Below are 27,054 nucleotides of genomic sequence, written 5' to 3'. Positions count from 1 at the left end.
GCGTTACCTCCTCCACCGCACCAGCCTCGATTGCGATATTAACATTACCCTCACCCATGGTGGTGACAGAAAGTTTGATTGAGAAGTTTGGAAGCTCATGTAACACGTATGAAGATGTCAATATGCGGCACCGCACAATAAAGCACAAGCTTCCGAAGATACCTTCGAAGGTACAAAGTCACGACGATGCCAAAGCACGGGAAAGCTCCACTATTTGGAACCCCATCTCTGCCTTCCGCAATAGCATGGCCGATAAGCACAGCGCTAGGAATTACGCGTTTTGCATCAAGGCCCAGGCGGCCTAGCACTAGGCAAAGGGGTGCCCGAAGGACACGCGACTGCTCGATTGTTGTTGTTGGCCGCTTGGGCGAGTTACTTGTCGAAATGAAGGCCTTAGTCCCGGTGATAGGCTACTCGTAGTGCGAGCGGGTAGTACTCGCCACAGTGGCGGTGCACAGCCACGCCATTTGGACCCTGATCTGCAACATGTTACACATTTCCTGTAACCGATCAATTCTACGTGGACCCAGATCTCCAATCACCTCGCTACAGATGTACGCATACGTGATACTGTAGAACCATGACTGCGAAAAGCGTGGCTGAGCCCTCGGTTATACGCGTCCACACTTCCAGGATTCTCGCGCCCTGGTAACGTCCCTAGATCTCTCTAACCGTACTCGGTCTCTCCCCGGAATTGCCACCTCCAGTCGCACCCCCCTGCGCCATCTGAGTGGCCCGGTCCCTCAGATTAAGACTTCCAATCCTCTGCACGATCGTGCTACCCACGGCGTCCACGGCGCCTCTGGGCGCTAGCAAACTCGGCGCCTGGGCCGCCGCCTCCTGCACCTTAAACAACCGAATACTCGTGTTGTTCCACACGCCCGCCGTGCCCTTGGACACCAACATTTCGCCTGCGAAGATGAAGCCCCAGAGGAGGGACTCGTACCAGCCCATGGAAAGGGGCGACCACTCGAAGGAGTAGTTTTTCAAGGGGGAGGGTTCGATACCGCGGACTTCGCTTTCGCGGATGGTCCTTAGTGCGGCTGCTGTGTCGGCGGTTGAGGAGCCTGTGTTGGGAATTTTGGGACCCAATTCGGATATCAGCATGAGGATCGTGTGCAGTGGCAACTCTGGGAGCCAGCTTTCGATCTGAAAGGAATGATCAGCGTTGTTCGCGCAACATGGCATCGTCAGCTTACCCATGCAGGGGAAGGCGCGAAGAACTCAGCCGTGCCTAGTGCAGGAGTTGCAATGCTACTGAGGCTAGTCGTGCTGTTCTGCCGCGAGAACGCAGGTTGACCAACAGGCATTTTTCCACGTGCCTTCTCAGACATTCCTCGTAGTTGCGGGGGTAGTGACTCGTCTATTGATGATGCTATCGAACCACTCCTAGAAGCGCCTGAGGGAGCATGTACAGGTGATTGCGGATTCGCCGTTGGTTGGTGATCCTCATCATCGGAATCGTCATCGTCACCGATAGCGAAAGCACTGCTCTCCTCAGGAACGTTGCTCAACGTAGGTGTACGTGACATGGTCGGACTCCGCATGCTGTCGATTGAATCCGCTCGGGGGCGTTCCCCGCTGTTCTCTTTCTTCAACTGTTTTTGGCGTTCAATCTCTTCTTGTCCACTTTCCAAGGTAAAGTTCCGGAGCGCTTGAAACCGTTTCCGTGACCTTACGATGGCATAAACCAGGTTGGGGTTATCTTGCAGATAGTCAGTTACGAGCTTTCCCCGGAGGAGTCGACTTACGCTGGTATTGGTGCTCGATTATCGCATTCAGAGCTTCAAGTAACGATTGCAATAGCGTGTGATTGGTCTCATTTGCGAAAAGAAAGCTGGGTGAGGACATTGACGCAAATAGTTGGAGGAGTTTTGAGCTCGGAGCTCTGCCCAAATTCTGCACGTGGGGCGCGATATTCTGGATGATGGCCAATAACGCTGGGTAGATGGCATCCAGCTTCCCTTTGCTAGTTGTGAGTAGGGTGTAGATCGACTGTTGTATGTCAGCAAGGTGAAAATCTGTGAAGGTTTAGTCCTCACTGTGATAAGATAGTCGGCATAGGTGCCATGAAAGTTGGTGATCCGGATGCTGGCTGGTAACGACTCTTGTCCCTCAAATGTTTTATTCAAGCTCTTGCCAAAATGAGACTCCACGCTCAAAGTCTGTAGGACAAAAATGCACATCCTTACGAGACCTTGCTTGGTGGGGTCGTTGCGTTGATCGATAGCATAATACAATACCAGAACGACAAAGTCATGGGCTCTGTCGGTATCGATGATGAAGGACCGGAAGCGCTTGTTACACTGCAAAGTTTCCCAGAAAAGCATGATCATCTCGGGTGCCCATGTCAGCGACTTGTGGCTTCCTGGAAGGTATGTAGACGTCGCTTGTAGCTAAGGCGAATCAGCAGGCGCACGATGACACGACGTGCGGCAGACATACCGGTTGGTTCAGTATCCTTGTCATCCCATCGACCAGGAATTGAAAGTCTTGTGGCCGATGCAAGCGTCCAAGAAAATATCTAAAAGAATTCCGGGGTGGTGTTCCGGTGCCCGGTTCCGGGATAGGATACAGTATGAGAACCAGCATCAATTGTAGGCAGTATGTGACGAGGATCTGTTTCTGGTCTTTGAACACGACATGGTCGTAGGGCACCCGCCACGAAGCGGGGTTATATTTCAGAGTCTGTCAGGTGTCAGGCGGCAGACAATGGTTTGATGCTTAGAAAGACATACGGTATTCAGCAGCGAGCAGAGAACAGACAGCACCACTTGTTTATCGGAGCAAGTTGCCATGTACGTTATTGATTTGACACCCGTTACGGGTAGCACGTTTGCAGACATGTACATGGATTTGCTTGCCAGAGTGAGAAGGAGTCGAAGAATTTCGGTCCTGTTGTTTTCGAACTCCTTTGTAGAAGCAATGGGCGTGTTGCAACCCACGCCGCTCTGCCAAATCGCGTACGTGACCTTGTTCTTGCCGGTAGGCACCTTGGGGAGGGTAAAGTCGGAGAAGAACAGCAAGTCGATCAGGGTGTCGATGATGTCCTCGGCCAGCGGCTTTGCCTGCTCGAACTCGGGTTCATGCTCGGTGGGCGTCTGCTCGGGGTCGGCCTCGTCGAAGAGCACCTCGGTTCGCAATTGGCCGCGGCGGCTGCGCTTTCGGCGGGCGCCCCAGAAGAACTTGTCTTCCCAGGCACCAAGGTGATCGGCCTCATAGAGGAAGGGCAGTATACGGGTGAGCACGCGTATGCAGTTGAGAGCATCGCGCTCAGGCGCAATCTCTGGATCGGGGAAGGAGGGGTGATTGCGCAGCACGCAGAGGCGCGACGTCACGGCGAGGATAAGCGTCTCAAGGTTTGCGAGGTTGCTGTCGCGCGTGCGGCGGATGTCGGCGGGCGAGAACAGCGAGAAGACATCCTCAGTCGACTCGGGCAGCTCCCAAAACTACATCAGAAGCAGCCGTCAGTACATGTGGCTTGGGCATGCGAGTGCGAGAGCTTACACCGGTCCAGTATGTGTCGTCAGCGGGAATCTGCTTGGGCTCCGCTAGGCGGAAGATGCCCTGCTTAAAGCTGAGCTTGGAATCGGACGCGCCCATGGGGGGTTTGTGCCATCAGCCAAGCATCGCAGCTGGTGGTTGTGGAGTAAGTGTGCTCGGTGGAGCGGCCGTCGGGGCTGCATCCAACACCTCCAACGCTGCGACCCACAGCTCACATGAGCGCGCGCTCCGACGCGACACGCAACCACGTCACCCCAGACATGACTTTTTATTTACTATCTCCCATCTCTAGACGAGTCTGAACATCTGGAATCAATCCGGGCTGTTGGTGCCTCTGCTTACTAACCAGAGACTTGGCAGATCGCAACAGCGCCACCTGCGGCTGCCTTTCATCATCTCCACGCCGCGAACCCGCACCCGCTCAACACCCAAAGCGACGCTCGACTGCGAACCTCCACCCTGTAAGGCTTCGCTACAGGTGCCTCGCACATTGCTGCGTGTCGGAGCGTCGCGCTCAGCAACCTCACGCTCGACGCTATAGCCTACACAGGCTGAGAGCGCCGCAACGATGCCGCCCAAGAAGCGCAAAGCCGAGGTCGCGGCCGACGATGTTGACGGAAAGGAGTGGTCTGGCGGAGAACTTAGTGACGCCGATACCTTCAAAAAGCTCGAGAACAAGTTTTCTCTGGCCGGAGCACATCAAAAGCAACGATACTATGCCGACGGTGCCTCGGGGCTCTTCAAGAACGATCAGATTGGCCAGCCCCTCAAACCAGACCATGCCAACCGACCCATGTGGGTGGTCGAGGACGGCAAGATCATTTTAGAGTCGTTCAGCCCTCTGTTCCCCGAGGCGCAGGACTTCCTAATCAATATCGCTGAACCCATTTCGCGTGTCTCGAGGATGCACGAGTATACCTTGACTGCTCATAGCCTCTTTGCCGCCGTCTCCGTCGGTCATAACCCAGAGGAGATCATCAACAGACTAGAAAAGTATTCCAAAGCTGTCCTAAGCTCCAGCGTGGTCAACTTCATCAAGAAGTCTTCTGCAGCCTACGGAAAAGCCAAAATCGTCCTGAAGAAGACCCTTTCCTACATCGAGAGTGATGACCCTGCATTATTGCGCCAGCTGCTGCAGGATCCCGTTATTTCAAGCAGTCTTGCCGACAGCAGCGCCAAATTAATCACAGAGGCGGCTCCAAAGCTTGGCGGAATGATGATTCCAGGCACCAAAATGGCTGCTGGTGCCAACCAAGTTGCGCAGCCCGAACCCGCTGCCGAAGAGTCGCAAGCGCCTAATGACATGATTGCTACACTTCGAGAAGATGATGAAGAAGAGGAGGAAGAAGTCCAAGTGCACTCTTTTCAAATCAGAAGTGAGACGCGCGAGGCCGTCATCAAGCAGTGTTGGGAGATCGGCTATCCATTGACCCAGGAATATGACTTCAACAATGACACCGTGAATCCAAACCTTGACATCGATCTGAAGCCCCACGCGCAGATTCGATACTACCAGGAGAAAGCTCTGAGTAAGATGTTCTCCAACTCGCGAGCCCGATCCGGCGTCATCGTCCTCCCATGCGGTGCTGGTAAGACGCTAGTAGGTATTACAGCCGCCTGCGGTGTTAAAAAGTCCTGCATAGTCCTCTGTAACAGCACCATGTCGGCGCTACAGTGGCGAGCGGAATTCTTGAAATGGTCGAACATCAACCAAGAAGACATTGCGGTCTTGACTTCTCTAGAAAAGAATGTTTTCCCTCACTCCGCTGGTATTCTAGTGACGACATATCATATGCTCGCTGCCTCGGGGAAACGTGCTCACGACACGGCTGCCGCCCTCAAATTCATCCAGGAGCGAGAGTGGGGCTTGCTCATCGCTGACGAAGTCCACATCATTCCTGCCGCAATGTTCAAGAAGGTTACTTATTCGGTGGCATCCCACTGCAAGCTAGGCCTAACAGCAACCTTGCTTCGAGAAGATGACAAAATTGGAACCTTGAACTTTCTTGTGGGACCGAAGCTCTACGAAGCAAATTGGCAAGAACTTTCCCAGCAAGGCCACATCGCCAAGGTACAATGTGCCGAGGTCTGGTGCAGAATGACCCCAGAGTTCTATCAAGAGTGGCTCAATACAGCGGGTGCTAATAGCCCTAAAAAGCAATTGCTCGCTGTTCTGAATCCATACAAATTCCAGGCTTGTCAATTCCTCATCGACTATCACGCAAAGCGCGGCGACAAGATCATCGTCTTCTCTGACAACGTGTATGCCCTAGAGAAGTACGCACTAAAGTTAGTGCACCCATATATTCATGGTGGCACAAGCCAAGGAGAGCGACTCGAAATTCTAGAGAACTTCCAGCATAACGAAAGAATCCATACTGTCTTCCTATCGAAGATCGGCGATACTAGTCTCGACCTACCTGAAGCAACATGTCTTATCCAAATCAGCTCGCATTACGGTTCTCGTCGTCAGGAGGCACAACGACTCGGCAGAATCCTTCGGGCGAAGCGGCGAAATGATGAAGGCTTCAATGCTTTCTTCTACTCGTTGGTATCGAAGGACACAGATGAGATGAGCTACGCTGCCCGACGGCAAACGTTTCTTGTCGACCAGGGTTACGCTTTCAAGATCATCACCAAGCTCGAGGGCATCGAGAATCGTAACGATCTGTTCTTCCGAACTCTAGAGGATCGAAAGGAGTTGCTTACCGAGGTCTGTCTTGCCAAGGAATCAGATGCCGCAGAAGAGAGGATCGCAGGCGACACGTTCTCCATGAACCTCAACAAGCGCAAGAAAGGCGGCGCACGCCGCACCGCGGGCACACTTGCCGATTTGTCTGGCGGCGCCGGCATGTCGTACATCGAGTACAATAAGTCCAAGAATAAGGAGCTTACCAAGAGCAAGGGCGTCAAGAATAGCTTCATCCGCAAGCTCAACAGCAGCCACGCGAACGCCAAGAAGAAAAAGGCCACTGGTGAGTAAGCGACCAGCGGCGACTACAGTAGGCTGCGGCGTCCCTAGTGCAAGGGTCGGAGAAAGATTGGTCTCGGGCTGATGAAGCCGTGGTGAAGGTAGCCGCGTGCACGCAGATCCGGAGCATACTCCGTCAGTAGGGGCCGCGACCCTGGTGACTGGATTGGGTTTACGCAATTGATGACACTTGAAGTGCAAAAGTAGAACTGATGGTCTTGATCCCAGTTGTTAATATAGTTGATATCGCTTCAATTTGTACTAGACAGAGTATGCACGGGATGGCATGAGTCTTCATTCGACAGGTTAGTCTGGTTTTGGCCCTGGTTGATGTCGCCTAGATCGTACAGGGGAAGGAACGGAAGTTGTAATTAGTCTTGTATGATCAGGTAGTAGCCACGACTGGCAATATAGCCGCGTAGAGCGCGGGAGCTTCTAACATGTGCAAGCGGGCCCATAATCACATTGCTGCATCACGGGCGATCTCCGTGCCGGTAACCGCTGCGTTTGAGCTCGCAGTGCGCTTCGAGTTGAAGCGAATGAAAGAGACAGACTGCGTTGACTCTGCCAGAGATGCCATATCATCATACAAACAGCCCATCCACGAGCAGGTGGAGAAGAGAACATTGAACATGCCGTTGGTGTACCATGTTCACCCTGACATCATATGATCTCTCCCGAGGAACACATGTCAGCCCTAAACCAGTGCTACGGACAAACCTCCGTCCAAGGACAGGCTGGCCTAGAAGCCCTGGTGTCACAATCACGTGTGCCCCTGCATTTCGACGCGTACCGTAGTGTAACGGTCACAAGCGATGAACTGCCCCCACTCTACCACGACAGCGGATTGTGCGCAACAATGGCCAATTGCTGCAAGCGGACGTTTCTCCGGTGCGCCTTAATGTTCTTCCATGCCAAAGGGTTCATACGAGCCCAAGTCTCGTGGCGTGCGACTCTACGTGAAGTAGTGGGAGGATCATCTGTGCAGTCTACAACTAGTCGCGCTTGCATGCATCCTATAGCTTCCTGAATCGGCTCTCGGAATCGGACCCGACCCGCCGCTTCTTTCTCCCGAGCACCAGCTCTGCCACACCGACACCCTTCCCCTCTGCAAACCCCTCTACGTGCATCATGACTAACTTAGCTATCTAGACATAGACTGCAACGGCATATTTCAGCAGTAGTCATCAGGGGCGAAGCCGGTCCTATCAACATCGATAGCTACGCACGCAATACTCCGTGAAAATGCGCACTTCTCTCGGGCATCCTTCCTATTTTCATCATCTTACTTGAGCCTTGATATGGCAAATTTTCGTCCTCTGCAACCTGCACCGATGGAAGACCAGCCGCCTAACACGCAGCTACGGCCTCTGGCGGCCACAAAACCAAAACGAACGGTTACTCTGGGAGCTTGTGTTGCTTGTGAGTTCCCCTTCTTTGTGCCAGAGAACTACATCGAGTTTGCCGGAAGGTGCGTTTGCTAGCCTCTTCCTCGTCTCGACATAGCAGCGGTTGATCTCGTTTCTCCGACAGCATCTGACTGTGTACAGGTCGCAAGCGCAAGTCCAAAGTACGTATCGGCACGTACATTAGCATGAGTTTCCTGACAAGCTTAGTGTGATGGGAATCGCCCAGTATGCAGTTGTTGTGCTCAGAAGGACACTCATTGTGTGTACGAGCTGGGACCGAACGAGAAGCCGTCTCAGGCAATGAAAAGGAAGAACGAAGAGATGCAAGTCGAGCTGTCGAACTTGCGCCAGCTCTACGACCTTTTGCGGCTTCGTCCTGAGCAAGAGGCTCTGGCTATTCTTCGAAAGATCAGGACAGATTCTCTGGATGCCTCACAAGCTCAACAAACTCATTCATTAGTCGACTTTATTCAACAAGGACAGTCTACGAGCGGACCGTCCGTTGTTACACAGACTTCTGATCCTGCTCATCCCTTGACCCTGCCATCTATACGCCTTGCCCTCGATTCTCCGAGCTCCGATCCTAATAGCTTGCCTTTCACGAGCATATTTCCGATAGGCTACGACGAGCCTACAAGCCAGCGAAGACGGCACGCTTCAGACACTGACGTCTCCGCTCGGTAAGCTGTCATAGCACCAACGAGTTTCAGCGGATAGTTTTGACCAACCCCAGTTCAGATGCTTTTAATTCAATTCCACCGCCCACTTCGATAGATTCGCTTTTGCATCCAGATACCGACGCCTCTTTTGACCCTAGACTGGAAGGGCTCCCGAAGTGGACTCCAATCACTAAGGATGCACGGTTTCTGACTCATCTTATGAATCTCTGGCACAAGTGGGAGTACAGCTACTATCACTATCTGGACTGGGATATCTTCCTCGATGATCTCTCGAGTGGTTGTACTGACTTTTGCTCTGAGCTTCTAGTCAATGCAGTCTTAGCTTCCGCGAGTGTAAGTCTATATAGACAAGACCACATTTGGCACCGACATATAGGGAGGCAATGAGTCCCTTCGCGTTGCTGACCCAACCTGCAGTTTCACTCATCACTCGTAAGGAATCGATCGAAACCATTTGGCGACAGCCTTATAACCCGCTTCTACCGGGAAGCTCGGCGGTTGTGGGAGGCCGAAGAAGGCGTAGACAGTCTTACTCGAGTTCAAGCTGCCCTGGCTCTGTTCATGGTATTTGGCAAGCATGGTCGAGACAGAGTTGGTTACATGTTCCTCCAAGAGGCTTGTCGGCTCGCTAGAACGTTGGGTCTTTTCCGCCTACCGTCACCTGCGACTCAAAGGCCGCCACACATCCAGCAAGAGAAATGGGATAGGGCTCGAGCCGTTACGGCGTGGGCGCTGTTCAATTTCCAATTGTAAGTAATATGAAGTCGTTGAACACTAGGTATTATCTAACCAAGCTAGGACGATGTCGTTTACTTATTCTTTACCGGCGTTAGTCAACTCTCCTCCACCCGTAGCCATACCATACGAAGGAAGTCAGAATTCCGAAGGTAAGCAGAACTCACTATCCGTATGGCACTTGTCAGCACTGACTTCTCCTAGCCCTATTCCAAGATGAATGCGCTCGCAGCGTCGTCCTTCTCGAATGTATGAACACGCTCATCGACCCGGACGATCCGACGTCGGATTTACCACCCAAGCCTGAACAAGTCGAGATTCTTTACCTTCGCTTGAAGTTATGGTTCGATCATCGCAGATCAAGTCTGTGTCCAACGAAGCACCCCTCGCCGGAAAATCTGCTCACCGCGTGCGAATCCCTTTCGAAAACGACAAACTTACCACTGACATTTCACAGAATGCAATACTACGTATCGATCATCCGTTTGTTTCAGCCGTTTACCCACTATGAGAGCTCGAACGAGCGGATAAGTTCATATCGTGACCAAGCCCTTCTGCGAACATCAACAGCGAACAAAGAGCTCCGCCAGCTCATCGTCCTCCACGACAGTCTCCATGGCTGGGCAGCCACGATTACCATCATCCTGCATCCACTTGTTATAGCGGTATTTGGATCACTCGACGAGATTGTTAGCCAGGAGAACCCCGATTTTGTGTGGGAAACCAACGAAGCCTACAGAGGCCTTCTGACATGTTTGCGTGGGCTGAGCGTCATCACGACATATAACTTCTACTCGCAATCCTTATTTCGGCTCGTCACGCAATCCTGCCAATCCCTTGCAATCCCGTTGCCTACAGAAATAACGAGCGTCTTGGATCGCTTCCAGAGCGACGAGTGGACCAAGACGGCGGCTAGCATGGTAAGCAGCCAGTACATTGCAGACATGCGCAGGACAGTTTCGGGTATGGAAAACGCTCGCATGGATACTATCATCTCACGCTGGGATGCCCTCACCATCAAAGAGGATCCTGACAAGAGACATGCCCACTCTTGAGTCGTTCAGCGTCATCGCTTTGTCGAATCAACTTCTCAAGCTTTTGGAGCGTATACGCGAGGGTTTCGCTCGAGTTGCAACATCTAGTCTGTGCTAGCTTCTGCGATACCCTGTCCATATTATTCTTATAGCCGCTACACCTTCTTCGACATAAGCCACATCGTCACAGTATCTTGGCGGTTATCTGACTTGTCGAACCTGCAACATCATCACGCACACCGCAACTCCATGGTGATCTCCCTATTATAGAAAAGCCTGCCTGCCCCGACATTTTATGTCCTATAGGCACCTAGCGCGCCTGGCTGCTTCGGCTCTCACGGGAAGCGCTACGACTACGTCGTGCAGCAGGTCGCTGGTGGAAGCGGGAACTGTGGCGAGCTATTGCGCGGGTCGCTCGAGCTGTCCGACCAGCTGTGTTACGTGACCGTCGAATATCGTCTCGAAGTTACGCGAGGAGCGGGGCGTAGTCGGACCGAAGGCAACGGGGGAAATCGTTTACAGTTCATACTCACGTAACGTACACATTCTGCGGTCGATGGCGGTCGGTCCGTTGGACGGGTGGCTTGGTGTTCGTTCCGTTGTCAGTGACAGCATAATGACATTTAGAGGTATGAAGACAGCTATAGAGGCTTTGGGAAGTGGGGAAGTTGAAGAGTGTGATATCGGGATCTGTGTCGAAACTGGACTCGTAGGATACTTTCGAGTTTGGGTGTATGCAATACGCGGGTGAACGAAATTCTGATTTTGGAGACCCTGCATAGTTACTTTTCCAATACCACTTTAGGAAGCATTCATCGTCAGTCAACAGTACAGGACTCGCCCACCCTCATACAGTTCATCGACATTTATACAGCGTCATGGGAGGTGTCTGCATCACCTCTCCCATCGTCAATAGCTACGATGATATGGTGACCGAACGATATCGTCACGGTTCTTCTTATTCCCCACGATTTCTCCACTGCTTTCCCATAACTAGCTTGGTATCACGACTGCTTGGTCTCTCTTGTCCCTCTCTATCGTCATGCGTGTGTTACAGTATGCGGGTCGCCGTCCTACACATTCAAGACTTCGATGCGTTGGATCCGAGGTCTCAAGAACAAGCTCAGTTGGGCAGACTTTCGGGATCGAAGTGTGGCGGTTCCATTACTTGAATGGTGTATGCGAAATCGATTTCGTCATCTAGTGACACTGGACATAAGGTGATCGAAGTATGTCATAGAACTGTAGAGCGATGCTACGGCTGGTTCATTGGAAAGAGACGTGATTGTATGGTTCACAGTAGCTAAATTTCGCCCTTCGAGTGAATTCTCAGTCTTTGAATATAAGTTTCTGACTATGCGACATGAGGGTGCTATGCAAAGCCTCAGGAATGTCACTACCACAAAACATCGTATGTAAAGCTCGCACATTAACGACATAACAACACCGAATAGGATAGTCTCAACATGCCGCCCAACAAGCTGCCACCACCACCCTTAATCGATCACGAAGATTTTCGAAGGATTAAAGGCAAGCGATTTGACGGACACGATTCAAGACAGGCGCCTATTAAACAAAAAACTCGGACTTTCGAGCACCATCCGAAGCCCGAGGTCATCAGGCACAAAGAAGAAAAACACATGTACCTACCAGACCCGGAACATGTCATGCCGAAGAATAAGGTCGTCGAACGCCATCTAAAGCCGCCAATCATACGACACCAGTTAGAGCAGCATGTCTATTTACCAGATCCGGTGGTGCAGTATGAGCACAAGGTTCTCTATGAAGGCGGTGCTTACCAAAGATCTACAGTTGAGTATCAAAAATATGGAGAGAGCTCGCAGAGTGCTGTGAGGAAGGCAGGAAAGTCTTCGAAAGACAATAGGCGAGAGGAATATGAATCTGATGCCTCGAGGAAGGGCCTATGTAGCCGGAAAGGCAAACACAAGCGGAGAACTGACGAAACTCATGATGATTGGTACAGGAGATACTCACAAAAAGAAAAGGGCAAGCAAATCGTCAACAGGCATAACAGACACAAAAGCTCACTTTCTAGTAGCTATGATCACAAGCGATCAACAAGCCCAGCTCATGTTCATGGTGTCGCCGGCGACAGTAGCAGGGCCGAGCATGCCAGGAGGCCTCAATCTCGCTCGCTCAAAAATTCGAGAAGAGGATCTCCTCGCAGAAGATCCCATCACCGAGACGACTCCATACGTTCCGAACATTCTAGCGATCATGAGTCCCAGACGTGTGCCTACAACGAAGATGACGACGATGCATATTACGGGAGCAATACCGATGAAAGCGAACGCGAAGTGCCACAGCCTTCTTCGAAGAAGACGGACACCGCACCGAAGCTTGACCAAATGAAGGTTTCTAGCGCCTTCGACCCCTACGCCGCCCTCGGACTCCAAGAAGACCTATCAAGTGTCGGTCAGAACGACATCAAAGCGGCCTACAGAGGCCTTATAAAGAAGTGGCATCCTGACAGCAACGTCAACAAACCGCAGGAAGAACAGGATAAAGCTGCAGAGCGGACGGCTGATCTGAACAGAGCTTATGATATTTTGGCCGATCCGGCGATGAGGAACGCATATGATCGGACAGGGGAGACGGAGTTGTACAAGTTGGAAGAATTGGCTAAGCGGGATGGGGAGAACGAGGGGGCGCTTGTGAGACATGGACGAGGAGGAGGAATGGGCCTCAAGAACTTCTTCGATAAGAAGTGAGCTCCATTGTGCCTTCCTGACGTGTGCACTCGAATCTATTACAAGCCTTCCATTGATGGTAAATTTACGGCCTACAGACATAAGAGGAGAGGTAGGTTGAGCTTTACAGTTGATGCAATCGATGAGCTTTCAAAGGACAATGGCTTTTTGAGGAGCAGATGCGGCGCTCTTTGCATAATTGGACTATGCGATAAAACAAGATCTGCATTTTTGTTGACCTTGTGTGCGTTGGATCGGATCTTGCGGGAGCACTCTATTCTTTCAGTATCAGACAACCTCTAAATGTTATATTCCGTATGGTCATTCTTTCACTGTGAGGCCCAACATAGAAAACGAGTGTATTGGTAGAACCTCAGTGACCTCTATCTAATGAATGACGCATAATTCTATGTCTTCATCAACGAAACAGCAAGTGCGGCTCGCAACGACCATCTTTCCATTTCCTATATCACCCCAAGTCAGCTCAGCCTAATGCCAGTGAGAGAGATTTGTTTTGGACCACCGTGACCAGCATAGCGCAGCACTCTACGAAGTTGACCGTCTTGGGTGTATCAAGCGTATCAGTGTCTATCACAGTATGCTTGACGTGGGAAAAGGGGGTACTGACCATGCGCGGCAAGTCACCGTTTCTCAGCAGGAGCCTCCCAACTAGGTACAGATGGTAGCGGTCACGGCAACCGCGATGATTCCGAATAGAGTTGCGAAACAAAGCTACATGGTGTACAAGACTGATACTTCCTGATTCAATGATATCATGAGGGTGAAACCCCCATATCGGTGTTTACGATTGGCTTTTCTTGAAACGGGTTTCATGAATTCGTGGCACTTCGCAGGCTTTGCTTCTTGCGGTGATCGTGCGTGAATATGGCTGCTTGGACAATCGCAATAGGAGACAAGGTCAGCTGCTACTTTTTCTAGCATCAAGCGCCCATGCTTCTCTTCGCTCTTGCTTAGCGTTCGGCCACTCCCAAGAAGTACCTATGGTAGGCAGCCACATGGAATCCCAATTCACAAGAAGAAAAGGCAAAAGTATTATACAAACTCCAGTATGCCAGTATATTGCCTGACTACCTAAATTATTGAAAAGTGCTCAGCATTTGTTGTACCAAGTGTTCCACAGAATGAGCAATAATCAATAACCTCTGCTAGAGCTGGCAAGGTTGCTGGCCCTAGTTAACGAGGTTGTCCTCTGCCACGTCTTCTACCTCGGCCCTGCCCTCTTCGCCCCGTACCCCTGCTTCTACCTCTTCCTGCGCTTAGACCTCTCCTTGGCGGTTCCTCGCTATCATCACTCGATGAGGGCCACCCATTGCTCGGTATCGAACCAAACGACTCATCACTGCTGCTATACCCTCCATGCCCCCGACCACCCCCCCGGCCCATAGAGAATGCTCTCGATTCTTTGCAGGGTGAGCTCCATCGCGTGTGGAGAATTGTAACCCAGGTAGTCTTCAACGAGACACTGCTCGAGTTGCTGCAGCATTACTATGAGATCGCGAGTCGAGTACTCTGCGAGTTCGCGGAGGGGGACTGGGTGCCGGTAGGCCCAGATGTAATTGCCGACTCGGGAAGTTGCGTTGAAGGACGTTGACATTATCGAAGTGTTTCGGTTCGTGTTCGAAAACTTTTGGAGAGAGCAAATTGTACTAAGGTTTTTGTGGAAGAGAAAGTAAAGTGGTCATTTTAAGGGGTTCATATAGACTGATGCGGTCAACATTGCAGGAGAACACTTTGCATGCGTGACAAGGGCAAGTGTTGTATCTGCTGTCGGCCCAGCGCCACGTACAGGTCCAATATGCTAGCGACGCGAGTGACTGGTGGAGCAAATCAGCAAATTGTACAGTACGTATGAATCGATGCAATGCAAATTCGTCATGCCAACACCAATACCACAAGCACTATCAAACCATTCAAAGCTCCACCAATCCGAGCTTGGGGACCTGGGCGTAATGGTTGAAGTTGCAGCTCTTTCACAGACAAATGCCAAAGTGAGTGTCGTACGCAGAGTGTACAATCAGCCACGTAGAACTAGAAGAATCCAAAAAAAAACACGAGTAAAGCAGATCCCACGAAATTAAAATATCCGTGGACTATCTATAACTAATAGATACCCTACATCCGAGGTATATAATCCACACCATCATGAAGACGGCTGGAGATTCAAGAAAAAAAGGTTCGACAACGGCATGATTCGAACATGCGCTCCCGAAGGAAATTGATATCTAAGCCAGCAATTGTATTTTGCTGGCCTTTCGAGTCAATCGCGTTAACCACTCCGCCACGTTGCCATCCCTACAGAGAGTGTCGATGACGTAAACTTGATGCAAAAAATATATAATCCATGTTCTTTTGATTCACGCTTAATCTCATCTTTCTCAATAGAGCGAGACTGGCTTCTTGCATGATGTAGTAGAACGACAATGAGTCATAGAATTTTGGAATTAGTGCGGGGTCGCCTAGCGCTGCTTCGCATGTGGAGCACAGATGGATCCTCGAGCAATACAAGTCTACTACGCTAGACATAGAACCCTGCACTCCGATTTTGAGAATCAATTAGACCGTGACGCACCTGACTGAGAGCAGCTCCTTGAGTGAGAAAGATCATACTCTCGTTCAGAATCCTCATACTTCCGCCTATCACGATCATCTCTGTGCCTACTTCGCTCGTGGCTCCTTGACCGCCTCTTGTGCATATTGTAGTTCCGGCTTCTGCTTCGGGACCTATCGCGGTCCTTGTACTTGCTGCTTTCATGCCTAACATGCTCCCTACTTCTACTCCTCGGCCTACTCCTCATCCTCTGCTGGTCCCAATGCCATTCTCTACTCTCGCCCCTCTCCCTAATCGTCCTCTCCTCCTTCCACTTCCCTTTGTCACGCCTATGCCTACCCTCCCTATCGTCGTCACTGCCAGCCTCTTGAACTTCCGGCACTGAGTCCCTTCGATGTCGCCTTCCATTTTCCGCGATAGTCTCAACTCCCGCCACCCACGTCCGCCCCCCTGATGCACGATCGTCTTCTTATCCGTGACATGTATAGGAGGAGGTTGGTAGAAGTACTTTTCGACAACGTTGCGCTCGCATATGGGGAGTGATGCGGGAGCTGTGCTGTACGGCAGACATGTTGATCGTCACTCATCTCACCGGCAGTACCGGAACAATAATACCCATCGCCTCACACATATCGCGTATCCTTCTAATCGTCTCTATTACTGCTCGGCGCTGGCGCCCACCACGCTTCGCAAAGCACAGTCGAGAAGGGCAATTAGATTAGGCGCAGTTTACCAGGGCTTCGGAGATACTCAGGAGCTCGACAAGATCGTCGAAGGCGTGGAATTCACGCTCTGCTATGGCGTGTTTATATTGGCAGAGGGCCCAGGCGTCGCTAAAGTTCAGACGCCCTTCCCGTTCCCATGTGTAGTAGTAGAAGGTTCCAGTAGCTGGCATAACGCATAATAGTCGTTGCGTTGTGGCTTGCGATGTTATGCTTCAGTGTCGCTGTTAGGGAAAGTGTGCAGATGTGTAACCTGTTGCAGAGGTAGAGAAAGTGAGAATAGGGGCGCTTTGTAAAGGTAGCCATGCAATTAGCCTTTGGCATCATATTCACCCGGCGCCCATTCCATTTCAGGCGCCCTTTATTGGAGGGAGTTATGCTACACTCATGTTCAAAGATTCATTTTGCACACTGCATCAGTCAACGCTTAAGTCACCTTACTTTGACTCTGTCCCTTCAATTGCACAGGCTGTGAAGCGAGAGAATGCATGCAATGGACGTTTGAAATTGGGCACAATCGACCCCTGTATTGCCTATCCTAGGGTAGTTCAGGGTACTCACAACCGCGTCCCTATACAGTATGTAAATGCAAAGGGTATGCTTTTCCCGAAAAAACACCATGAACTAGAACAAGCATTCGTAACAATCCGCGCAGTTGTAGTTGCCGCTCTCAGCTTATCCTGGATCAACTCAGGCTGTCGAGACGGTCTCATCCACAGAGATGACAGGTGGAGATTCTGAATCACGGTATGACTGACATATGGTGCAACTAGGCCGTTTCTGACGACGTGCGGGTAGTGGATTAGATTCGGGCTCGGACTCGGGCGCTGCGTTTGGGTCGCCATCCTGAACTTTTTTTTAACAAAGAGGTAACACCTTCATTGCGCAATCAATCCGAAACCTCTCCATGATTGGTAGTCTTCGGAATGGGCTCGACGAGCTTGCGACTCGGGCGAAATATCTGCATTTGGTTGTCTTCGGCGGTACCGAGCATAAGCCAGGGATCGTTCTTGTTCCAGTCAAAGCCGGAGATGCGGTCTGTGAAGCCGCCGTGCATGAAGAGACTATGTGTTATTAGCAAGTGTATCAAAATGTTGTTGGTGTAGAACATACAGCTCAGGCGGACCGTCCTCAGCCTCGTCCGGTGTCTGCTCCTCGCCCACTCTCGTGATATCCCACATGCAGATTCGACGGTCGTAGCTCGAGCTAGCCAAGATGGCGGGGTCTTGGGGGTGCCACTGCAGCTCGATGATATCGCCTGAATGATGTTGGAGACTATGCAACTTCTTGTCGAAATTACGCAGGTCCCACAGGCCTATAGTTTTGTCCGCCGAACCGGTCGCGAGGATACTCTCGTATACCGGGTGGAAGGCGATGCTGTTCAGCGCGTCTGCGTGTGCATCTTCCTTACTGTACAGGGCGACCTTGTGTGACGGCACTCGAGTATCGGTGACTTTCCAGGTGCGGTCATCTGAGACGCTACCAATGAGGAAACCATGGATGGGGTGGTATTGTACATCGTTCACGGTGGAGGTGTGCGTCGTATACGTGGTCACAGGGGAGATGGACTTGTTTCCTTTCGAAAAGCCGCTCTTGATATCCCAGGTTCTGACAGTCATGTCTTCGCTACCGGTGACGAGGTGTCCTTCCTTGAGAGGGCTCCAGGAAAGCCCAAATCCCTCTTTTTCGTGGCCAATGAGTTCTGCCTCGAACTTGATGCTACCGTCGCTCTTTGGTTCGATGGGGTGCTTGGTGCGGTCGAAGACGAGGACCTTGCCGTCAACACACAGCGAGGCAATGATCTCGGGGTTTTGGGGCTGGTAGCGGGCCTTGTTGACCTCCCCGGGATGGTTAATTTTCTGGACGATCTTGAAATCGAAGGGCTTCTTCGCGTCGCCATAACCGCCGACCTCACCAGTCTTCTCGTCGAAGTTCTTGGGGTCTGGGGTTGGCATATCGGGAACCTCTACGTGGGCGATCTGGAGGTAGTTCTGGGCCTGTCCAGAGGTATGCGTGCCGAGGATGACGCGGTGGGTGCTGAGGTTGGTGCCCTCCACTGGTCGCTTGTCTGGCAACCATTGCGCGGTCAATGTCGGCCACTCGAGGGCGCGGCTGTAGAGCATGTCGTATAGAAAGACGCTGTTCTTTTTCCACATCTTGTATTCCTCGTTGATCTCCTTCTGCCTCTGGATCTGCTCATCATCGGGGCCCTGGGTATCGGGCGCGTCTAGACGGCCATTAGTAGGCGCTCGTGTCCGTTGTAGCACTAAGCATTTGCATACCGCTCATAGTATCATCCATCGTGCTTCGTTTGTATCGTGCGTGCGATTATATGGTATGGTGGAGGAAAGTTGTACAAAGAGCTGTGGGAATAGGGAAGTGGAGAAGAGCTCAACGCGTGGAGCGCGCGCCGTGTCTCGGTTGCGATTGCCCGCCACATGGCGCCCTGTGCGTTTGGGCGATATACGTCGACGACCTGTGCCCTCTTCTGACTCTTTGAAGACCCCAGCGTCGTGAACCTATCCCCTAACATCTCTGTCGCTCAGCAGCAAGCGCTGCGTGCGCGCTTCATCCCCCTCTTCCTATTTCGCTTTTCCTCACTTGCGATACATTGGTCACCCCTACGATCCCACCGTCACGTTCAGTCATCTATCCTTCTAGGGATCTATAGCAGCCATGGGTGTTCCAAAATTCTTCAGATGGATGTCGGAGCGCTACCCCGCGATCTCTCAGCTCATCGCTGAGAATCGCATCCCGGAATTCGACTGTCTCTACGTAAGTGACTTGTGCGCATCGCCGCATAAGCCTCCTGCTAACCCGCCCGCCACAGCTCGACATGAACGGTATCATCCACAACTGCACACACAATGACTCCGACGGCCCCACCGCCCGCATGACCGAGGAGAAGATGTTCATCGCCATCTTCAACTATATTGAGCATTTGTTCGGCAAGATCAAGCCCAAGCAGCTCTTCTTCATGGCCATCGACGGTGTCGCCCCGCGCGCCAAGATGAACCAGCAGCGCGCCCGCCGCTTTAGAACCGCTCTCGACGCTGAGAAGGCCCGTGAAAAGGCCATCCGTGAAGGCGTTGAGATGCCCAAGGAAGCGCCGTTCGACAGCAACTGCATCACGCCTGGCACTGAGTTCATGGCCAAGCTGACGCAGCAGCTCAAGTATTTCATCGCCAAGAAAGTTTCCGAGGACTTGGACTGGCAGGGCGTGGAAATCGTCCTGTCAGGCCACGAGGTCCCCGGAGAAGGAGAGCACAAGGTCATGGAGTACATCCGCCAGGCCAAGGCTCAGCCTGGTTACGACCCCAACCGCCGTCACTGCTTATATGGTCTCGATGCTGATCTTATCATGTTGGGTCTGCTTAGCCACGATCCGCATTTCTGTCTCCTCCGTGAGGAAGTCACTTTCGGACGCCAAAACCAGAAAAAGTCCAAGGAGTTGGAGCACCAAAACTTCTATTTGATGCATCTTTGCATTGTTCGCGAGTATCTAGAACTTGAGTTTCAAGAGCTAGAAGAGCCCGGCGCTCTAGGTTTCGAATTCGACATGGAACGTGTCATTGACGATTTCATTTTGATGGCTTTCTTTGTCGGCAATGATTTCCTTCCTAATCTTCCCCATTTGCATATCAATGAAGGCGCTCTGGCGCTCATGTTCAACGTTTACAAGACGGTGTTGCCCAAGGCCAAGGGCTACATTAACGAGGGCGGTGTCATCAACATGGAGAGGCTGGCCCTCCTTCTCGACGAGCTCTCGCACGTTGAGAATCGTCACTTTGAATCCGAAAACGCAGACGCTGCATGGTTCAAAGGAAAGAAAATGGAGAAAGAAGACGTAATGGAGAGGACCAAGAGGCGAGGACAGATCGTGTTGACCACCGAGCAGAGGAAGCTGCTGTCCAAGATCAAGGGCTGGATTGGCATATACTTGGACACCAAGATGGAAACACCATATGACCTCCCGGTCAGCCTGAAAGCCGAGGACCGGAAGTTCATCCAGGAGCTCGCAGATAACCTTCACATCAACTGGAAGACCGTCCAAAACGAAGAAGGTAACCGCCATCTCCAATTGGCCTTTCCACCAAAATTGGTAGAAGATGCAGAGGATGAGGAAGAGGATGACGACGATGAAGCGAAGAAGGCCATTGCTCGGGTTATTCTCAAGTACGAGGATGCCAAGGTCGTCGATATCTCTGCCGACGATGCCCAGGCCGCGATGGAGAAGAAGTATGAAGAGAAGTTCCTCACATGGAAAGATGAATACTACAAGTCCAAGTTTGACTGGGGCCGCGACAACGAGGAAGAGCTGAGGAAGCTGACTGAGAATTATGTCCAGGGTCTGCAATGGGTCCTCTACTATTATTACCGCGGAGTAGCTTCATGGCCTTGGTATTACGGCTACCACTACTCCCCTATGATCTCCGACGTCAAGAAGGGTCTTCAAGCAAATATTGACTTCAAGCTTGGGCAGCCGTTCAAGCCATTCCAGCAGCTCATGGGTGTCTTGCCCGATCGAAGCAAGACCATCGTACCGACGGCCTACCATCCTCTGATGACCAACGAAGATTCGCCCATTATTGACTTTTACCCGCGCGATTTTGAGCTCGACATGAACGGAAAGAAGATGGAATGGGAAGCCGTCGTAAAGATTCCTTTCATTCAAGAAGACAGGCTCCTCTCTGCAATGGCCACGAAGGAGAATCAGCTGTCTGAGGACGAAAAAACCCGCAACTCTTTCGGCGTTTCCATGAAGTTCACGTACGCAAAGGATCTAGACTTCGTCTACCCTTCATCATTGCCGGGTGTTTTCCCTGATCTACCTCACTGTCATTGTGTCGAAAACATCTTTGAACTCCCTACCATGGAAGGCTTGGAAGTCTATGTGGGACTGATGGACGGCGTGAAGCTTGGAGCTCACTCATTGGCCGGTTTCCCCAGTCTAAAGGAGTTGCCCTTCCATGGCAAACTTGAATTTGCCGGCGTAAGCGTTTTTCAACAAGACAGTCGAAACGAGAGCATGATTGTCACATTGCTAGACACTGAGTCTCGCGCGGGCATCACACATGCTCAAGAGAAACTGGGCAAGGCGGTTCATGTTGGATATCCATTCTTGCAAGAAGCCAGGGTCTTCAAGGTTTCTGACGAACTGTTTGACTATGTCCTGCCCGAAACGGGACCATCAGTACCTATCGCCGTACCACACGGCCCTGATCAAATACGGGATTGGAAGAAGATGGCTGATCGCATCCAAAACACGTACGCCAAGCGCCTTGGTACGATCACCGGCGAAGTCGAGTCGCTTGTACACGTGGAGATGCTCAAAGGTCTTAGGAAGACCGATGAGGGACACACTGTCAAAGAGTATGGTCCGATTCAAGGTCTGCAGGTTGAATACGCGACTCAGACCATTGTCGACGACGTCGTTAGTCCAGACCAACGCTTCTTAGAAAAAGAGGCGCTGCCGCTCGACGAAGAATTTCCCGAAGGATCCAGAGCCTTCTATCTGGGCGATTATGCGTACGGACGTCCGCTGCAGATCGTTGGACATGCGGACAACAAGACCACTATCATGGTGGCGAAACTCAAAAAGCCCGAGCCCGAGTTTGGACGTGAGGTCGCTCGACAAGCTGAGAAGCTTGTGCCATACTTCCCATCATACGTCGTTGCTCGACAGCTTCACATGCCACCCCTAGCATTGTCCAAGCTGACAGCTTCCTTCTTCGTCAACTCAAGCGGAATGAAGCTCAACCTTGGTCTCAATCTTAAATTCGAAGCCAAAAAGATGAAGGTCCTGGGCTACTCGAGGAAGTCGGCTAATGGTTGGGAGTATAGCCAAAGGGCGGTTGACCTCCTAGCTCAATATATGATAAAGTTCCCAGACTTCATCGCAGCCATCATCAAGAATCCTACGGGCGACGGCTGGGAAGACACTGACTTCTTTGCATCGGAGGTCGCAAAGCAGAAGGTCAAAGAGATTGGCGCATGGCTGAAGGAGTTGCAGACGAAGAGTTTCGAGAAGGTCCCACTGGATGCTGAGCAGCTCGATTCAGACACCGTGAAGTTGATCGAACAGGCCGCCGACGCCAACCTTCCTTTGACGCAGGATGTTGAACCCAAGAAGATCGGAAAGGTTCCACGGAACGCCATACTCAAACCTTCGGATGCGGAGCAGCGCCTTAGCAATCAAATATTCACTATTGGCGATCGGATCGTCTATGTACAAGACTCAGGACGAGTTCCTATCGGATCGTACGGTACCGTCGTTGGCAAGACGCGCACTGCTCGCGCGCTGCTGTTGGATGTCGTCTTCGACGCGACTTTCATGAGTGGGACTTCGCTAGGCGACCGCTGCTCGCCCTTCCGCGGATCTACCGTTCCCGCTACCACGGTACTCAACCTGACCGACAAGCAGGTTGTATCATATTCTTCGGCCGCTGCTGCGAAACGGCAGCAGCCGGCCACCCAGCCCTACACTATGATCGGTGCTCCCGGGGGACCTCAACTTATTCCTGCTAGTGCCCCGCCACCTCTTCAAGGCTCGTACCGCGGCGCTTTCAATGGAACTAACGGGGCTCGCGGCGGTGGCTTTGCTCCCCGGGGACGTGGCGGAGGCCCAGCACCACGACAGAATGGTGCAACTATCCCGGCGCAGCAATACCAGCAACAAGAACTTCCCATCCGCAGCGGACCGCCCCGTGGTGGACGTGGAGGGCAGTCTAATGGTATTGCCAACCAGAACGTTAGCCCCAATGCGAACGGCCGTGGTAATGGCAACCGCGGACGTGGCGGTGCCAAGGCTAACCGTGGCGGCTTCACTGTAACGGACCTCAGCGACCCTACTGCGGGCGTGGTGAACAACAATCCCAATTTCCGGCCGCAGAACTACAATAACGTCCCGCCGCCTGCTAGCTTAGAGAATGGAGGCAGGGGACGTGGACGTGGTCGCGGTCGCGGAGGGTTCCGCGGTCGTGGTGGACCACGAGGAGGCGGCCAGACGGCGGCACCGCAGCAGTAGGGGCCTGACGTTAGTGGGTGAGACCGCTGTACTTGAAGGTAATATCCGGCCTGTGTCGTACAGGTTCAAGGTGCCGTTAATCAGATTCTGGCGGGCTTGGGTCGGTTGCTGTGGCGATTGTAGAATTAGAAACAGGACAATGTATTTATATGTCCATGTTCATGTTGGCTCACCTCAAGAATTAAATCTAGCTGAGTGTCTTTCGTATCTTTTGTCGTCCGGAACATGTTGCCAAGCCCAGACCCTGGCGTGCAGAGCTACCATAGGGCTGAGTCGCGTATCGGCCATACGTGTTCACCTCCGCACTCGCCGCATCCAAGTGACCCGCCTAAACTCACCACTCTTCAACCTCATACACCACAACCAGCAGCCCACCATGCATTCGACGCTGGTGCGCGTGCAGAATGTGTTCGGCTTCTTCACGACGGTAGCGTTTTCTGTTGCGGCAGTCATTGCGCTTTCGACTTTCATACATCCACAGACACCCAAGGCCACCGTGGGGCTAAGGAATGTGCAGGTGGTAAGAGGGAGACCGCATTACTACAGTTACAAAAGGGAGGAGTACGCGCATATAAAGTTTGATCTGGATACTGGTATGTTTGTCTGGTTTTGCCTTTACCTTTGCTTCGACAGAGTCGACATACTTTCGCGCACAATGTCATTGCAGGAATTAATGACTCCATAGATCTATCCACGCTCTTCAACTGGAACACTAAGCAAGTCTTCCTCTACCTCAAAGCCGTGTACCCCTCCACCAAAGCTGGCGAACCCGATTCGGAAGCCATTATCTGGGACGCCATCCTCCCCGGCGCCGCCGCACCCTGGCACCAAAACCACTACATCCACCCAACCCCAAAGGGTACCAAGAAGCCCAAAAACTCCAAAGCATCCCCCGCAAGATCCCACATGCCTGCCGGTATCGTCAAGCTCGACAATCAGCGCCCGAAATACCAGATTACAGATATTTCAGGGAAGCTGCAGAATAGAACGGACGTGAGGTTGGAGTTGGGTTGGAATGTGCAGCCGTGGGTGGGCGCGCTGTTGTGGGAGAATTGGCAGGATTATGGCATGTGGAAGGGGCTGCAAGGCGGAAAGAGCGAACTGTTCAATTTTCCGGAGATTGGGGCTAAGAGCGCGAAGAAAGAGAAGTTGGATGTGGAGAAGGGTAAAGAGGGACATCGGTTGATGGCTGGTCAGGAGCAGCCCAGGAAGAACAACTAGGGAGGGATTAGGGGGCTGCTGTGCATAGACTAAGGAGACGGCATGGGCGGCGTCAAAGGTACACCTGGACTGGCCAATGAAGACGGAATATCAACATGCAATCTCAAGTGAAGAGGCGCTGTGAGTGATCTATTATTCTCCAAGCGCAATCAGCAAGCGGCGGGCTGAATCGTTTGGAGCTCAGAGGATGTTCAGGACTAATGGTCGTCCAAGATACATATGACTTCATACATAGACTGATTCCTACCGCCGGTCTTCCATTCTGCTCTTTCTATCAGTCGCGAGGTCGTTCGCCTCTTTCCTTAGTCTGCACCGACGCTCACCAGATACTCCAGCTCCGTTCTTCTCACGTTGCTTTCTCCTCCCTATCCTTGTCGCCATCTGTTTTCGCTCTTCATATCAGAAATATATCAAGTCCCAGCTAACGTATTCTATCTCACCCAAGCGTCGTAGTACACCTTCCACATCGCGTGCACTTGCTCCAGAAGCGCGCTTGAGCACCACGAGGCTTGCTCTAAGCCGAGCTCCCATCGCTGACGCAATCGTGCAGTTGTTTCATGCCAGTAATCCCGCGTTTATTACGGCCCGCCTCGACGTCGTGGTCCGAACTGCCGCACTCCCCATATATGCACCGTCGACCACTACCTCAACAACTGCCAAACATGCGTTGTCGCTTCAAGCCGACAATGTGGAACGCTTGAACAAGGCATATTATGCCAAATTGTCACCACTGCTTGGCTTCGCCGTGACGTCGTCGGCCACGCCTGTCGACGGTGCGGCTCTTGCAATGCATGTTTCACAGGCAAAACTCGACAAGGTCCCCACCCTCGCGTTGCCGGAAGATTTGGCAATGCGACACTGGATGCGGCGCCCGAAGCAGCGATGCTTCCATCGACGCGTATGCACTGCAGCCTTATAAGCGTGCTCCTTGAGCCTCATCCGCTCGCCATCCTCTGCGAGGAAGCATTACCTACCCCTACTATTCACTTCTGTTCCCTCTGTGAGGAAGGCTATTGACTTTAATATCTTTGTAGTTTTGCTTTGAGGTAGATTTAAATCTTGACATCATGCATTTCTCGAAGGGAATGATTGTCGCCGCTGCCGTAGGCATCGCGCAGGCGCAAACACCTAAAGGCTTCACGCCCGCAGCAACCTCCCAACTAGACGTCATTTTCAACACCACAAAGGTCAGCACACCAGGCGAACTCCTTACCAAAGCCGGTACGTCCCCTTCACTCTCCCCTCCCACCCCACCATATTCTGACATACCCAAAAGCGACCGCCTCCCAACCCCAGCTCGCCCTCCCCTCCTCCGCGGTCAGCTCAAATGAAACCTACGTTTTCGTCATGCTGGACTTGGATGTCCCGCCCCAAGGCGGAAACGCCACGCGCCGCGTCCTTTTGCACGCCATGAACGCGGGCTTCAAAGCCACCAAGCAATCCGTTGCCGGGGGCGCCGTCCTGCTCGCCTCTTCCGAGAAAGGGCCCGCGAGCTACATCGGCCCTGGGCCCCCTGCTTCAGACACGATCCCCCACCGTTATACTCAATTGTTATTCAAGCAGCCTGAGAGCTTGAAAGTGAGTGCGAATGATTTCGCGAACACGCAAGCGAGGATTGGCTTTGATATGGCGGCTTTCGCAAAAACAAACAAACTCGGTGAGCCAGTGGCCGGTAATTTCTTCATGGTGGATGGACGGGCGAATGCGGCTGCTGGTGGTGCGACGGGGACTAGGGGTGCGGGTGGTGCCAGGCAGACTGGTGGTGGTGGCAGCCGGGGCAACGGCACGAGTCCTCGTAAGTGAGACCTTTCTACGTGACATGATGTTGGGCTAATTGTATATAGAATTCGAAGGCAAGGTTGGTGCTGTCGAGCTGCCGTGGGCAATGGCGGCAATGGTTGGTGTAAGTGGCGCTGCTCTGTTGGGCTTGTAGAAGGCATAAGCCTAGATAGCGGGCATGGCGTCAGGTGTTCGGTGTCGGCAGAGGAAAAGAAATGGGTGGGGCCTTCACAATACGATCTAGGACAGCTTTGAAAAAGACTTGCAATGTCATGGGAATGCACAAACAAGAAGTTCTAAACCAGTAAATTAATGCGTGCTTGTTTCTATGAAGTGCGCAAGATACTGATGACAATGGGCAACATGAGCCCCTGACGCCCGTTGTCATTGTTGTAGTCCCGGTCAGACGTGCCTCAGTTTCCCATCCATGCATGCTTTCATCCAATACACTACGACTTCCCCACACGTATATACCGACTCCGTCCAACCGTGCACATTCAAATACCTTATCCACTCACTCCTCACCCTCAAATCATTCAACAGTCCATATCCGTTATATTCCTAATCCCGCCTCATCCCTCTCCCATCATCTACCATTTCTTGCTGTCCTCCTCAAATCCTCACACACATGTATTCTCCACAATCAAACATCCATTCGCTGCCTTACAAGTCTCCTCCCTACCATGTATGTA

The 27,054-nt window shown here is 52.1% G+C and overlaps 8 protein-coding genes and 1 non-coding gene across 9 annotated transcripts; 6 read left to right on the top strand and 3 right to left on the bottom strand.

Moving 5' to 3' along the window:
• Positions 1-657: 657 nt before the first annotated feature.
• N0V89_010801 (uncharacterized protein) lies at positions 658-3,603 on the bottom strand (the record flags this gene model as incomplete). Its single annotated transcript, XM_056219541.1, has 7 exons — positions 658-1,149; positions 1,200-1,705; positions 1,752-1,995; positions 2,043-2,396; positions 2,446-2,688; positions 2,739-3,449; positions 3,508-3,603. The coding sequence occupies 7 exons, from the start codon at positions 3,601-3,603 to the stop codon at positions 658-660; spliced, it is 2,646 nt and encodes an 881-aa protein (XP_056066668.1).
• A 469-nt stretch (positions 3,604-4,072) lies between these two features.
• On the top strand, positions 4,073-6,487 carry SSL2 (DNA repair helicase RAD25; the record flags this gene model as incomplete). Its single annotated transcript, XM_056219540.1, has 1 exon — positions 4,073-6,487. The coding sequence occupies one exon, from the start codon at positions 4,073-4,075 to the stop codon at positions 6,485-6,487; it is 2,415 nt and encodes an 804-aa protein (XP_056066667.1).
• Positions 6,488-8,184: 1,697 nt separating this feature from the next.
• N0V89_010799 (uncharacterized protein) lies at positions 8,185-10,354 on the top strand (the record flags this gene model as incomplete). Its single annotated transcript, XM_056219539.1, is given in 4 exon segments — positions 8,185-8,564; positions 8,579-8,897; positions 8,982-9,313; positions 9,757-10,354. 4 exon segments carry the CDS (start codon positions 8,185-8,187, stop codon positions 10,352-10,354), a joined length of 1,629 nt encoding a protein of 542 aa, XP_056066666.1.
• A 1,445-nt stretch (positions 10,355-11,799) lies between these two features.
• Positions 11,800-13,065, top strand: MDJ1_2 (mdj1 protein precursor; the record flags this gene model as incomplete). The annotated part of the gene is made up of 1 exon (XM_056219538.1): positions 11,800-13,065. The coding sequence occupies one exon, from the start codon at positions 11,800-11,802 to the stop codon at positions 13,063-13,065; it is 1,266 nt and encodes a 421-aa protein (XP_056066665.1).
• Positions 13,066-15,241: 2,176 nt separating this feature from the next.
• N0V89_010797 lies at positions 15,242-15,353 on the bottom strand. Its single transcript has one exon. It is a non-coding gene; the product is annotated as a tRNA-Ser (tRNA).
• A 1,871-nt stretch (positions 15,354-17,224) lies between these two features.
• On the bottom strand, positions 17,225-18,636 carry HAT2 (Histone acetyltransferase type B subunit 2; the record flags this gene model as incomplete). The annotated part of the gene is made up of 3 exons (XM_056219537.1): positions 17,225-17,399; positions 17,449-18,562; positions 18,618-18,636. 3 exons carry the CDS (start codon positions 18,634-18,636, stop codon positions 17,225-17,227), a joined length of 1,308 nt encoding a protein of 435 aa, XP_056066664.1.
• Positions 18,637-19,011: 375 nt separating this feature from the next.
• exo2 (exonuclease II Exo2) lies at positions 19,012-23,362 on the top strand (the record flags this gene model as incomplete). The annotated part of the gene is made up of 2 exons (XM_056219536.1): positions 19,012-19,110; positions 19,166-23,362. 2 exons carry the CDS (start codon positions 19,012-19,014, stop codon positions 23,360-23,362), a joined length of 4,296 nt encoding a protein of 1,431 aa, XP_056066663.1.
• Positions 23,363-23,738: 376 nt separating this feature from the next.
• On the top strand, positions 23,739-24,583 carry SPC3 (Signal peptidase complex subunit; the record flags this gene model as incomplete). Its single annotated transcript, XM_056219535.1, has 2 exons — positions 23,739-23,955; positions 24,048-24,583. The coding sequence occupies 2 exons, from the start codon at positions 23,739-23,741 to the stop codon at positions 24,581-24,583; spliced, it is 753 nt and encodes a 250-aa protein (XP_056066662.1).
• Positions 24,584-25,650: 1,067 nt separating this feature from the next.
• Positions 25,651-26,516, top strand: N0V89_010793 (uncharacterized protein; the record flags this gene model as incomplete). Its single annotated transcript, XM_056219534.1, has 3 exons — positions 25,651-25,804; positions 25,860-26,378; positions 26,428-26,516. 3 exons carry the CDS (start codon positions 25,651-25,653, stop codon positions 26,514-26,516), a joined length of 762 nt encoding a protein of 253 aa, XP_056066661.1.
• Between the last annotated feature and the right edge of the window lie 538 nt (positions 26,517-27,054).

Source organism: Didymosphaeria variabile, assembly GCF_027946475.1.
Source record: "Didymosphaeria variabile strain IMI 356815 chromosome Unknown scaffold_8, whole genome shotgun sequence".
NCBI classification, from domain to species: domain Eukaryota; kingdom Fungi; phylum Ascomycota; class Dothideomycetes; order Pleosporales; family Didymosphaeriaceae; genus Didymosphaeria; species Didymosphaeria variabile.
This window is presented reverse-complemented; position numbering and strand designations above follow the sequence as displayed.